Source organism: Sinohyriopsis cumingii, chromosome 16 (assembly GCF_028554795.1).
Source record: "Sinohyriopsis cumingii isolate HCF-2022 chromosome 16, ASM2855479v2, whole genome shotgun sequence".
Taxonomy (NCBI): Eukaryota; Metazoa; Mollusca; class Bivalvia; order Unionida; family Unionidae; genus Sinohyriopsis; species Sinohyriopsis cumingii.
This window is the reverse complement of record NC_142976.1, coordinates 56,352,701-56,368,079: the sequence shown is the minus strand read 5'-3', so window position 1 is coordinate 56,368,079 and position 15,379 is coordinate 56,352,701. Positions and strand designations below refer to the sequence as shown.

Below are 15,379 nucleotides of genomic sequence, written 5' to 3'. Positions count from 1 at the left end.
TTACAAGTTTTTAACTCTCAAACAGATTTACAATCTAGCCTTAATTTTTAAGCTTAAAAATTACAGTAAGAACAGCTAAGATTGCAGATTAAAATTCCAAAATTTATTAATGGACAATAAAATAAACTCTACTTTAATTAAACAAAAATTACATTATTAAAAATGAGTTTGAGATATATGCTGATACTTGGTTGCATTACACTTCAAGAAGAAGACACTTTAGAGAATGATCAGACAAATTAACCCATCAACAAGATGTACATGATAAAATTAACCAATCAACAAGATGTACATGATAAAATTAACCAATCAACAAGATGTACATGATAAAATTAACCAATCAACAAGATGAACAAGATTCAATAAATTATGCATTAAGTGATGAGAAGTTGCATATATGGTGGGTAATTCCACACATGGTTTTCCATTAAAATTTCTTGACAATGTGACCAACAGGGAAAATGTTGTTTTGGCATGGTTTTGTACACCTACTGATGTTTAATCTCACCTGTTAGACACTGTTACATTGAAAATTATACCAAAGGTTGGTTTATATGCAACTTCCTGGTAACACCATGTGTTGGGAGAACAGGCCTGCTTAAGTGGTCCCACTGAACACCTGTCCTGTTTACATTTAGTCAGGGTCTGGAGGTGATCTAGGACAGTTGTGGACAACTCCTGGAACACTTTGCTTTCATGTTCTTTGTCTGACTCACGGAACAGCAGACGGAATTCTTGTCTCAGCAATGAGGGACTCTCCCGACCTTTTATTTGAAATAAAACGGACTGTATGAGTCTTCAATTCATAAACAAGTCCCTAAAGGGTCCTGATTGTGATACTCTACTGGCTTAAAAGAACCTCCAGGAATCCAAGATAAGACTGCTTCTTCTTTTCAATTGAAAAGCAGTGACAGTATCTCATATATTCTTGAGAGACTCCTACATACCAAATTTGACTACCAAAATCTTTTCTTATTTGTTAACAGGATCATAAAATACATGTCAGTGAAGCTGGAAATTCTTTGTCAAGGTCACTGACCTTGAGCCTGATACCATGTCATTTAACCTTTCTCAGATAATGTTAAGGTATAACCATGCAATAAGTTTGATTAAGTCTGTAATAATTATTAACAAAAGCAACAGCAACAGTCATTTATGTGGCATTGTTCAAGGTATTCATCAACTAAATTTGATAAAAATTAATTCATACTTGTATCTGTCATCATTCTCTGAAGCCAGTACAGCCAAAATAATACAGAGTCAAGACCTTTCATCTGAGTGCAAGTTATCAACTTGTTCATTGAAATACAAAGTCTGATAAAAATTATCCTACACATTAACAAACCGCTTTTTCACAAACTCAATGAAGTTTAAAAATGCAAGCAATGACCATGAACTTGAAACCAAGGTCAATCAAGTCTGGTTTTCAAATTCCTTCACAAATGTGCAGATATGTTGCTTGCTAGATCTAGACCATTTTTATTAAAAACCCGATTACATATTGCAAGAGGTGTTTTTTTTAATGAAATCCATGTCAGTGCCATCATCATGCAAGATTAGTAGGGATGATGAGACTCCAAGATGGCCATTATGGTGTCATTTTGGAGGTAAGATGAACAAGAGTTTGATTCATAACCATGATTCATTGCTATAATAGTGTTTCTGTGAAAATCCGTAAGATGATAAGTGCCCATGTCAAGATTTTCAAGATGGCTAACAAGACAGCCATTTTGGATGTTAAATCAGCATAATTTTAATACAGGAATAACAAGAAAGAATTTTTTGTAGGTATGGCAATTAGGAGATGTAGGTATCATTTCATTTAGGGCCAAGAACAATGTAAGAAGTGTTTTTGCAAAACCCGTATGTTGATATGACCGTCCCTTAAAGAGCATTAATGCTAACAAGATTTTCAAGATGAACACCATCTATCAGCAACATTTTAGTTTAGGATCAACCAGAAATTGTAAGAAGTGTTCCTGTAAAACCCCATGTTAATATAACCATCTGCTCAACAGAGCTGTCATAATATCCTGCATGGCATCTATTTTTAATTGCACACAGGGACTGGGTTTGCATTTACACTTTGAGCATGTGTAAAAAAATGACCTTTGGACATGAATAACATTCTTATGCTTTTATTCAAAATAGCTATCTAAAATTATCGACCTTTTTGACCTTACTGATGTATTCTATTTTAATGAATTTTTATATCAGGCAGGTTTTAGCAGTATCAAATTTGTCCCTTGCAGCTTCACAAAAAGTATCAATCACAAGATTTTCAATATGGCTTCTATGGTGTCTACTTGGTCATAAAATGAAACTGGTGCTGTTCTGTATGACTATCAGTTTGTCACCATTTTCATTTAGGAGTAACAAGACATTTTAATTAGTGTTTTGTTAAAAATTCAATGTCGATATGAGTGGTTCTAATAGCTATAGCAAAATTTTCAAGCATCCACCATGATGTCCTTATTGGGATCTAGAGGCACTGTGTTTCCTCACTGACAGAACTGTTAGAGTAGGTTAGACAGGTAATTGAAAAAAGGTCTAAAACTACAAATAACACAAAATGTCGTTATGGGAAAAATATTGTGGAAACTTACGAAGGCATGGTGTATAACGTTTCATGGCATCACTGAGTACATCAACTTTCTCCTTGTCCTTGCAACTGAAGGACTTTCTAAAAACAGGAAGAGGGCTGATTGCATAATCCCGCTCACAGTTTATACTGCATAGGTTTGACTCAGTATTGCTCCGGCTGCAGATGATTCCGCCGTGCTCTATTTCTGGCAGAGTGCACAATTTATCTGAAAAAAGACGATACAATAACAGGACATTATATGCAGTAGTGCTTCATTATGGAAAGACATTCCTTTTAACAAGGTACTTGTATTCATTATAATGAGGTACTGGTATTCATTATAATGAGGTACTGGTATTTTTATAGCAAGGTACTAGTGTTCCCTACAATGAGGCACTAGAATTCCTTATTAAAAAGTAATGTTATTCTTTTTATCATACAGTGGAAATTCATTATTTAAACTGACTGAAATGTCTCAGAATTCAAACAATAAAAATAGTAAACAAAGTAACCAGGTCAATGGGTTTAGCTGCTTTTGTCGTTAAGAGAGTGTCAAGTTGCTACTCTGAGATATTGGTTATAGCAAAAATAGATGTAGAAAAGGAACTATTTTAGTTACATCTTTCTAATAACAAATTATTTTCATGAACTTCCCAAACATTTTAATTGCAAGAAACAGATAAGCAAATGTATTTTTTGGGTGATAAGTCGATGTGGAGTATAAGTTGAGAGGGGCTGATTTCGTTATTTCCACCCATTCATTCATATGTAAATTGAGTGGACTAAAAGATAAAATTCTGACTATTAATAACAAGATGTTTACACATAAACACAAATCCCCTTTCATTTAGTGTCTCCTAGACTACAATATACAGACTGCAAACTCGGGAAAGGCACTCATCATGATCCCTTAAAAATTGGCTGGGCAGAGTAAACTGTTACTATATACTCATCCATAGGCCAGGTAGATGCAGAATTTCACCTCGGGAATAAATCTGAGTGCAGTTTCTAACCAAAGTTCAACATCACTTAACATGCATAAGTTATAAATAAAAAAACTACCTACATGTTGTCAGTCTAGAAAATAATGCGAATAAAACATCTTTGTTTTTTGACAGAGGTACCTGATGTAAGCTAGATACTGAAATATGTAACCATTATGAATATATTATGTTGCATTTTCACCCTTAACCCTCGATTTCTTAACGATGTCTGCATTTACTGGGACTCTTTTCACTGATTTGGGCATCGGTTTAATGTCAAGAAAATGATTCTCTATCAATGAGCAATCAAACATCTTTAGGAGTGAGATAACTTCACAGTAAAGAGGCAAAGAATGTGAAAATCTTTTCATTTGATCAGGCAGTGTTACAGTTGCCACAGGTCATCGGTATTCACAAGACTGAAGCTTTATTGATACATTGTCATGGCAATGGGAAGACGTCAGCAGATATTTTTATAAGCATGAAATTACCTTTAAAAAAACACACTACCAAGTTATGTAAAAGAGAGCATTATAAATGTCTCAGTTGATTCCCACCAATTTTCAGACAATGCATGTTGTTATAATCTATTTATAACTAGGTAATAAAGAGACAACAGCTGATTGGTTAAAATCTGGTTGGGGTAATGACCTAGAAATCTTTCAATTTTTTTCAGCCAATCAGCATTTTCCTTTATATGGCACTTGTGTGTAACTCTCTAGAAAGGAGGTTTCACCAAAATAGTTCATTTAGTAAGAAACTGGGTGGAAACTGGGACAGTCTGGAATTCTTTCAAATATAAGTTACTGGCATTTGTCTTGTGAAAAGTAATTACACATTTATATAAATACATGCTGGCATCTTTATTCTGGTATCACAGCATATTAACAAAGCCACAGTCTTGAAAATACTATTGATCTGGGGCAAGTGTAACAATGTCTGACTTAATGAAAATAATTAAAAAAATTGACATTCTTTTAACTTCTCCCATATCTAACTAAAAAGGATGTGTGATTGCTCATCAAAACCAACATGTTTGACAGTTAGATACTGGAAATATTTCACTGTATGCCACTAACAAATCAAGGGTTATGTGTGCAACTGCAATTTCTTAAGCTACAAACCTTGTCTCTAACTGTATGTTTATCTAAGGAGATATGTATTAGAACATAATCATTTTGGACCCATTTTAGTATCAAGCATGCATTGGGTACCTGTGGTTCTACAGTAAAAGTGTAAGCAGTGTAGTGGAGAATTGTACTGTGTTGAGTATAATGGGGACACAAAGTAATAACTCTTGCTAATTGCTTGTTCCAGGGATAAGTGCATGGAAAATATTTTTCTCACCACTGAGACTGGTATGGAGGATTGATGTTGAGGTAATAGGATATTTTGGAAGTCAAACAATGGATCATTTGATTACAAATTTAAATAATCAATGATAAATGATTAAAATTTTCTTTGGAATATTTTGTTTAAACACCTTTAATTTTAATGTTTTTAATGCATCACCACCCAACCAGTTTATTAACTTGCAGACTGGCCATTTCACACGTCACTATTATTGGTCATTAATTAGCAACACCTGTCAGCCAAATTTGTTGTCAGTTTCAAAAATTCTTGGACAATGATAAATCTTTCCAAGCATGCAAAAATGACATTTTCTGTGAAAATTAAAGAAAAATATCTCTAATTAAAACTGATGGTTAATTGGTTTTGGTAAACCGATCATCAATCTTTCAATTTAAACTTTTCCCTCAAATCAGCTGACTGTATCCCATTATGCCATACTACCAGCTGACTGTATCCCATTAAGGGATACTATCACCTGACTGTATCCCATTACAGCATACTACCAGGTGACTGTATCCCATAATGGCATTCTACAAGCCGACTATCCCACCCTGGCAAACTACTAGCTGATTGTATCCCATTATGACATACTACCAGCAGACTGTATCCCATTACTGCATACTACCAGTTGAGTGTATCCCATCATGGCATACTATCAACTGACTGTATCCCATTATGGCATACTACCAGCTGACTGTATCCCATTATGGCATACTACCAGCTGACTGTATCCCATTATGGCCGATTGGCAGAAATTGATATATGCACATTAAAGGTTTTCAAACTGAATATTTAGAGCCAGTGTTTCTTTCTCAAGTATAAAATGAACAACAGCCACATTCTTGCTTACTATTACATAAAAGGATGAGTCCCAGGATAGTGTACTATAAGCAGATTCCATTCCATGCTGGGTTTCACATATGGCAATCCTTGTCATTGCTGTGTAAGCATTTGGGTTCTTTTTTAAATAAATTTTATCCTCAACATGAGTAACATGAATGGAAGATTAGGGTAAGTTTGACTCTAAAGATTACTGATCAATGGGTCAAAATGACCTCAACCTTTATTCAAGGTATGTGCTTTTGAACTAACCTTCACATGCAGAAACTAATATTTACTTATTAGAATCACCATGACCATGACCTCTGACCTTTATTACCCAAGTACAAGCCATTCACAAAGTTTGATCAAGGAACTTACTCTAGAACAACAGTTTTTTTGCAAAGCCAACTTTCCTTTGAACTGCAATGCTCTTGACCTTTGACCTCTTGATCCCCAAATCAACAGGCCTCTGCCACAACTTAAATGCAAGTCTTGAACAAACTTTGATCAAGGTACTGGTGTGTGGTCAAAACTAAACAAGTTATTACACATAAAAACAGCTTCTGGATTAAAGCAATTTGGTAATTTTAATGTGGAAGTGGGCGATTCTGAAGACTGCTTTCAAAAAGGGTGGTCTTAAAACTCGATCTTTCGAAAAAAACTGGAAATAAAGATAGGTAGGCAGCCCCCTTACACTTTTGCTGAATAGAATATCTATTATGCCATAATTACATTAAGCCTTATAAACTTTCTCAAAGCTTTCTAAAATATATGTCAAGTCTGATTAGATGGTCAATAGCTGATAATATAAAACTCACTCACACATGAAAAACAGGTCATTGTGACCTGGTTTGATATGGTTTTGAGTTGTTCTTGTTGAGGTGTATCTACACCAATTTTCATGAGAGTACATGAAAAGTAATCACCCAGTAAATCTCCGAAAAATGAATCCTCATTTTTCTCCTTACTTGGCAGAATGGTAATTTTAAATCAACAATGCTCCAACACTTAAATCACCTAGTGAGTCTCCAGTAAATCTAAAAAAAATGAATCCTCCCTTTCTCTCCTTACTTTGCAGAATGGTAATTTAAATCTACAAGGCTCCAACACTTAAAACAAATCACCTAGTGAGTCTCCCATTAATCTAAAAAAAGTGAATCCTCCCTTTCTCTCCTTACTTTGCAGAATGGTAATTTAAATCTACAATGCTCCAACACTTAAAAAAAATCACCTAGTGAGTCTCCAGTATCTTTAAAAAGACTAATCCTCCCTTTTCCTCCTTACCTTGTAATATTGTAATTTTAAATCTACAATGTGCCTCATTTCCTGCCAGGTCGATGGCTGTGTAGTTCACGGAGTTCTCTCCAGGAGAAAATGGACTCCCTGGAGAATGGGAACTAGTCATTTCACGGATTCCTACATTATCTATGGCTTCTGGGAGCGGCCAGAATATAGTTTCTACAGCATGTGTTGTCCTTAACACCATGTCTTCAGGGCAGTAAGTAAACCTTGGTTCATCCACATCTGAAAATTTTGACTGAGGGTTGATTTGAAAAGTTAAAAAACAAATGCAATATGTCATAAACAAAGCATCTCAACACCATAACAATTTGTCTATCTATAAGAAAAAGATCCCAGTTTAGCATGTGAGGTAATTATTAAGCTGATGATGTCACAAGCTTAATGATGTCATAAGCTTAATGATGTAATATTTTTCTATGTCATATATGTAGACATGGTTGCAAAATGGCAGATGAGCGATACCTGCTATAACAAGTATCACCCTAAAAACATGATTTTCATCCCCCAACCCCCATGACATAGTTGTGTTTATAAAAAAAAAAACCATTTCAGTAATATTAGAAGAAAAGGAGAGAGGGAGAGATTTCTTTTCTTGACCTCCTCAATAAATTCTTGTAATGTAACATATAGTATGTATAAATAGTAACCAGTCCTGCTGCTTAGAGTTCATGTAAAACTATTCTTGTGGTAATTTATGCAGCTAAATGCCATAGAGGCAACTAAATGGCAAGACAGAGAAAAAAGAAAACCCAACAATTTCACACATTACTTGATTGGCTGACAATAATTAGGATGTTGTGTCACGTCCTTGGAAGACTTCTGTGGGGGAGCTCATTTAGGCTCATTTTCATAGGTAAAGTAAACAAAGCGCAACAACCTAATCTGAAGTTCGTTAAATCAGACGTGTGTTGAAGAACAAAAGTTAATACACATCACCAAATTTAATGAGAATGCTTAAACAAGCTTTGTTAAAGATTATTGGCAAGTTAATTAACAGCTATAGCATTTTTTTGAAGACAGATTTAACTCCATATATAAAACACAATCCATGATTATCTTGGTAATCAGAATAGTGTTCAAGTGTGATCCATTTTTGAAGGCAAAATGTCAGAACATAGCTATGATTCAGGACAAGATGAGCCATGAGCGAAGAGAGCAAAGCCTAGCAAAATTAATTTAATTTTTTGCTCATACTGCAAACACCATATCAACATTAGTTGTTCTGGAGTGTACGACATCTGACAACACAGCAGCACCATCTGCATGTAACATCAAGACATGCCAGAATATATCTGACACACTTACTGGAACATGAAGGTTAATTCTGCTTATCATTATTTGTTATATGGATCTTATTAAATTACATCAATTGATTGACCTATGCTTTTCAGGGTAATTTAAGTCCTGAAATAGATTTATTTAAGGACATGCTCATGTTTAATTTGTGTTGATAAGAGACTTATTAAAAGCCAGTTCATAATGTTATTTATATCCTTTCTTTTTAAAGAGAAAAGCATATCTCGTGGTCAAACTGACAAGGAAATCAGTATGGTTGGCCAGAAATATGAAGTTCTGACCAGGATATGCTCAAAGAATCCAGCACCCATTGGTCTCAACAACAATACCATGCAGTCTTTAATAAAAGCCAAGATGAATGCAAATGACACTTGCACTGCATCCAAACCCCCTAATGAACTACTGAGAGCAGCAAAGACTGTATCCATTTACAGCTGGATATTAAAGATAGAGGCTTAGTGCACATGCATATTTGTGGTGATATTTGACAATGCCAAGTCTACCAAGTGTCTTAAATGATTCAAAGAAAACATATATGTTATTTTCTTTTATTCAGATTTGAATTTCAAGTCATTTTCTAAAAGCTCATATATGAAGCAAATTCTCAATTGGATAATGATGCTTTTGGGGGTCATGTGCATTGACTCCCTCTTCCAGGGACCACAAAACGCTTTTTGGGGTCACGTGCATTAACTCCCTCTTCTAGGGACTACAAAACGCTTTTTGGAGTCATGTGCATTGACTCCCTCTTCCAGGGACCACAAAATGCTTTTTGTGTCTTTTGAGCTGAGTAGCAGTCATTTTCATTTAGACCTTGGATGGAATGCACATGTGTAAAGTTTTATGGCAATCCTCCAAGGAGTTTAGGAGGCATAGCGATGAGTGGAAAGTTTTATGGCAACCCTCTAAGGAGTTAAGGAGGAGTGGCAATGTGTGTAAAGTTTTATGGCAATCCTCCGAGGAGTTTAGGAGGAGTAGCGATGTGTGTAAAGTTTTATGGCAATCCTCCGAGGAGTTTAGGGGGAGTAGCGATGTGTGTAAAGTTTTATGGAATCCTCTGAGGAGTTTAGGAGGAGTAGCGATGTGTGTAAAGTTTTATGGCAATCCTCCAAGGAGCTTAGGAGAAGTAGCAATGTGTGCAAACTTTTATGGAATCCTCCGAGGAGTTTAGGGGGAGTAGCGATGTGTGTAAAGTTTTATGGCAATCCTCCAAGGAGTTTAGGAGGAGTAGCGATGTGTGCAAAGTTTTATGGAATCCTCTGAGGAGTTTAGGAGGAGTAGCGATGTGTGTAAAGTTTTATGGAATCCTCCGAGGAGCTTAGGAGGAGTAGCGATGTGTGCAAAGTTTTATGGAATCCTCTGAGGAGTTTAGGAGGAGTAGTGATGTGTGTAAAGTTTTAATGCAATCCTCTGAGGAGTTTAGGAGGAGTAGCCATGTGTGCAAAGTTTTATAGCAATCCTCCAAGGAGTTTAGGAGGAGTAGCGATAACAAACTAGCGCTAATAGACAGATGGACAATGAACAACAGACCATCCCATAAATATTACTGGTTTATGTCCAGTATAGCTAAAGATAATGGTAATCTCTGCAGCAATAAAAGAAGGTCACTTTCAACCACTTTAGGTAAATAGCACCCTTCAAGATGCAAACTAAAATCAAGTTCCATACAACAGCATTAGAAAAATCAACCTAATTGCAAAAACTTAACCATTATGCCTACAACAACAGCAATAATGATGGTGACATCATCACCAGGAGAAAAGTGATTCCTCACCTATTCACCTTTAACAGATATGAATGATAATTTGTTTTATTTAATTATTTAAATAACTGTCCATTATGAAGAATTCATAAAATTCATTTTACCACTTATATTTGGATAAGTAATTTTTTTCCCAACAGTTATTACCAATACTTCAATAGTTGTCTGCATTGTATTCTCACATATCAACAAAACTTCCAATGTGTAAAAAATGCATGACTTGGTTTGGTGTCTTATGGCATAGCACCCAGCAGGCTTTCAGGCCTATTCTTCATTCACAGTCCTGTAGAGGATCAACCCTGCACAAACTGGGAAAAATGAGTGGTCTAAAATGAGAACCAGTCTGGTTTTTGAGGAAGATTATACCAAGATTATAATTAATAAATATTTAGGATTCAAAACCGTGTCTTTTCTGTCACAAAGTCGGCATACTAACCACTAAGCCATCATGGCTTCCACTTCTGATTGTCACCTCTTACAACACACATGACTAAGCCTGCATGAACTGGTCTGAATTGAGAAACGGTCTGGATTCTGATGATGAGTACATCAGGTTTATAATTTATAAATATTTAGTAATTAAATCAAAATAATCCAGTGCAGTTGCAACTAAAGAGCAGTCTCATTTTGGAGTAAGTCTGACCTCCAGGTTTTACATTAGCTGTGTATATTTACCACACCCATTATAATAACATTGTAGGTTGATGAAGTAGAAAGGAAGCTAACAGAGAATCAAACGAAAATCTCCTGCCTACCTTGAAGAATGACCATTAACTGACAAAAGGCTTTTTGTTTCATGTTGTCTTGAGCCTCAAACACAATCATGTGACGACTATCCCTGTTCACTCCTTCCCAGGCCAACACAATGCTATTGTCTTGGATTTTGTAATTAGATGTCACGGTCAGTTTGCTACCATTGTAATCAACAGCTGAGAGGTCAACTGGAATTTTGACCTTGTTGTCAAGGGGAGGTATTCGATAGTATACAGGCACATCTTCCGGACAAATAGTGAAGTGAGGTTTTTCTGAAATGAATGTATCAAATTTAAATGGTAACTAAAGGAATGGTAAGCAATTTGTTCACATTAATATGCCCCTGCCTCTTACATTATTTTCATCCCTACCCTAATGATGGTGATGAGTTTTAAGTACAGTCTATTGAAAACAACTGAGACATGTTGCCTCCAGGGGGCACTCACCAGTTATTATGTACTTTTGAGAGAGTGACATATGTAAGGTGAAGTTGTGTGCATTTAAAACATGCACAATGGAGAGAATGTTGGCATACCTCTATGCTACATTAATGTAATATGGATATTTCTTTGGATATTGTACTTTTAGAAATTGTACATGATTGAAACACACTGCTAACTAAAATGACTGCTCCTTTGTGCTAAAAAATCAGCCTGAATTAGTCTAAAGTACTATCCATAGCAGCTATTAAAATAGGGAAAATGAATTTTGCCAGACTAGACAATACCAGCTTCTGAAAGTGCAATGAATGAATTACCAAATATATAAAATGTAAAAAAAGTTATTGGCTCTTTATACAATTTACCTCTGAAGTTCAGGAAGTGAAAATGACCAAGTGGAGCAGGCACTTTTTGAAAAGGTGCACATCTGGAGTAAGGCCAAGTTGTATACTCTATAACCCATAATACACCCATCAACCATACACCAAAATAAAGGGAATTAAAGGTTCTTTGAATCATACCTAAGGTCTTTTTTAAATTGCCAGTATAACCAGTGAGGAAAGCCAGGGAAATTCTTTTTCTTTAAAATCCTAACCCTTATGTAAAATATGAAACTGTATAACGCCACCCCAGCTGCTAGCCACAAAGGGAGATAACTCTTACAAAGATGACAGCTCATGATTGGTCAATATATACAACTTCATATGATGACTATGATAAATACCAAGTATGACTGATATCCATCCATAATTGTAGGACTATCTAAAGTGAACATTTTGTCTTATTCAACCCGTCCATAAAGGAACAAAGGCAATAACTCTTACAAGAAAATATAGGCATACACTGATTGGATCATTACGCTTATCTTCAGGTAATGATCTTAATATGCATGAAGTGTAACAGAAATCTATTAATAACTCTACAAGTAACTGGGTTCACAAAATTCCATCCTATATTGCATTCAGCTGTAACTTAAGCTGAAAATGTACAATAGCTCTTTCCAAACAAGTGTGCTAGTAGGTCAACATACACATCTGATGATGAAGAAAATATTATGTAACAAGTTTTCCTGCAAATCAATGAAAACCAACTGTCAATTTGCATTTTTAAGATTCTGCCATATTTTTCATCCAACTACATGTACAAGTCAAAACTAAGTACTTTACTTAATTTTTCCTTTACGTTTCAGATGTACCATCTGAGGAATTTGACATTATTTTTCAAACATGCTTTAACAAAATGCCCTTTTCATCAAATAATTTATATAAAGACAGGTCCAAATCTAAATTCAAAAAAAGTGTATGCATAAAAAAATAGAGTGATAAATAATGAAAATCACACAAATCAGTTATTAAAATATTCATAAATATAGTACAGAACTTCCTCACTGTAAGGCTCTTCATGATAACACCATGCCTGTTATTAGGCAAGAATGGTCATGGATCCTATATCATTATATAATAGTGAATTGTCTGAATAATGTACTTCATTAAAAGGAAGTCTCTCTATATGACTCCTATTAAAAGCATTATGAGGGAGTATAGTATATGTATTATGTACTTCATTATAAGGCAGTCTTATTATCAAGGTGGTATAATCTATGACATTATATTGAGGGAGTAGTGTATATGTATCATGTACTTCATTATAAGACAGTCTCACTATAAAGGTGGTATAATCTACACATTATAATGAGGGAGCAGAGCATATGTATCATGTACTTCATAATAAGGCAGTCTCACTATGAAGTTGATATAATCTATGACATTATAATGATGGGGTATTGAATATGTATCATGTACTTCATACTAAGGTAGTCTCACTATAAAGGTGGTATAATATATATCATTATAATGAGAAAGTACTGTATATGTATCATGTACTTCATTATAAGTTAGTCTCACTATAACATTGGTATAATCTATGACATTATAATCAGGAAGTATAGTATATGTATCATGTACTTCAATATAAGGTAGTCAAACTATAAAGGTGGTATAATCTATAACATTATAATGAGGGAGTAGTGTACAATTATCATACACTTTATTATAAGGCAGTCTCATTATAAAGGTGGTATAGTCTATGACATAATGAGGGAATAGTGTACATTTATCATGTACTTTATTATAAGGCAATCTCACTATAAAAGTGGCATAATCTATGACAGCAGTATAATGATGGAGTACTGTGCAAACAACATCATAATGAGGGAGTTCTGTGCAACATACAATTTTCACAAGCTGATGATCAAATGAATACAGCAGATGGCTATATATAAGCTCCAATTAATTAGATTCCCAATGTCCCTATCTACCATCTAGTGACAAAAGGAAGGCAAGTTTGAATAACAAAAACAGTATCAAAGCAAAATACACAAGAAAGGGCTTACCTAATTATTTTATGTGTATTAAAGAGCTTACCTAATGATTATGTGTGTATCAAAGGGCTTACCTAATGGTTTGATGTGTATCAATGGGCTTACCTAATGGTTTGATGTGTATCAAAGGGCTTACCCAAAGGTTCGATGTGTATCAAAGGGCTTACCTAATGGTTCAATGTGTATCAAAGGGCTTACCTAATGGTTCTATCTGTATCAAAGGGCTTATCTAATGGTTCTATGTGTATCAAAGGGCTTACCTAATGGTTCTATCTGTATCAAAGGGCTTGCGTAATGGTTCGATAGATATCAAAGGGCTTACCTAATGGTTCTATCTGTATTCTATGTGTATCAAAGGGCTTACCTAATGGTCCCATGTGTATCAAAGGGCTTACCTAATGGTTCTGTCTGTATCAAATGGCTTATGTACTGGTTATATGCGTATCAAAGGACTTACCTAATGGTTCTATGTGTATCAAAGGGCTTACCTAATGGTTCTATGTGTATCAAAGGGCTTACCTAATGGTTCTATGTGTATCAAAGGGCTTACCTAATGGTTCTATGTGTATCAAAGGGCTTACCTAATGGTTCTATCTGTATCAAAGGCCTTACCTAATGGTTCTATCTGTATCAAAGGGATTATGTACTGGTTATATGTGTATCAAAGGACTTACCTAATGGTTCAATGTGTATCAAAGGGCTTACCTAATGGTTCTATCTGTATCAAAGGGCTTACCTAATGGTTCTATGTGTATCAAAGGGCTTACCTAATGGTTATATGTGTATCAAAGGGCTTACCTAATGGTTCTATGTGTATCAAAGGGCTTACCTAATGGTTCTATCTGTATCAAAGGCCTTACCTAATGGTTCTATCTGTATCAAAGGGATTATGTACTGGTTATATGTGTATCAAAGGACTTACCTAATGGTTCAATGTGTATCAAAGGGCTTACCTAATGGTTCTATCTGTATCAAAGGGCTTACCTAATGGTTCTATGTGTATCAAAGGGCTTATCTAATGGTTCTATCTGTATCAAAGGGCTTACCTAATGGTTCTATCTGTATCAAAGAGCTTACCTAATAGTTCTATGTGTATCAAAGGGCTTACGTAATGGTTCTATCTGTATCAAAGGGCTTACATAATGGTTCTATCTGTATCAAAGGCCTAACCTAATGGTTCTATCTGTATCAGAGGACTTACCTAATGGTTATATGTGTATCAAAGGGTTTACCTAATGGTTCTATCTGTATCAAAGGGCTTACCTAATGGTTCTATCTGTATCAAAGGGCTTACCTAATGGTTCTATGTGTATGAAAGGGCTTACCTAATGGTTCTATCTGTATCAAAGGGCTTACCTAATGGTTCTATGTGTATGAAAGGGCTTACCTAATGGTTCTATCTGTATGAAAGGGCTTACCTAATGGTTCTATGTGTATGAAAGGGCTTACCTAATGGTTCTATCTGTATCAAAGGGCTTACCTAATGGTTCTATGTGAATCAAAGGGCTTACCTAATGGTTATATGTGTATCAAAGGCCTTACCTAATGGGTCTATCTGTATCAAAGGGCTTACCAAATGGTTCTATGTGTATCAAAGGGCTTACCTAATAGTTCTATGTGTATCAAAGGGCTTATCTAATGGTTCTATGTGAATGAAAGGGCTTACCTAATGGTCTATCTGTGTCAAAGGGCTTACCTAATGGT

General features: G+C 35.2%; 1 protein-coding gene across 2 annotated transcripts in view; it reads right to left on the bottom strand.

The window, feature by feature from the left end:
- The window catches only part of LOC149780464 (uncharacterized), a 146,627-nt gene that overhangs the window by 17,051 nt on the left and 114,197 nt on the right, over positions 1-15,379 (bottom strand). For both annotated transcript variants that reach the window (XM_089937406.1, XM_089937407.1), the window contains exons 20-23: positions 10,858-11,127; positions 7,027-7,266; positions 2,607-2,810; positions 509-764 (exon numbers count right to left, since the gene is read on the bottom strand). In XM_089937406.1, the coding sequence (XP_089793532.1) occupies positions 509-764; positions 2,607-2,810; positions 7,027-7,266; positions 10,858-11,127 (970 nt within the window). The remainder of the gene's footprint in view (positions 1-508; positions 765-2,606; positions 2,811-7,026; positions 7,267-10,857; positions 11,128-15,379) is intronic.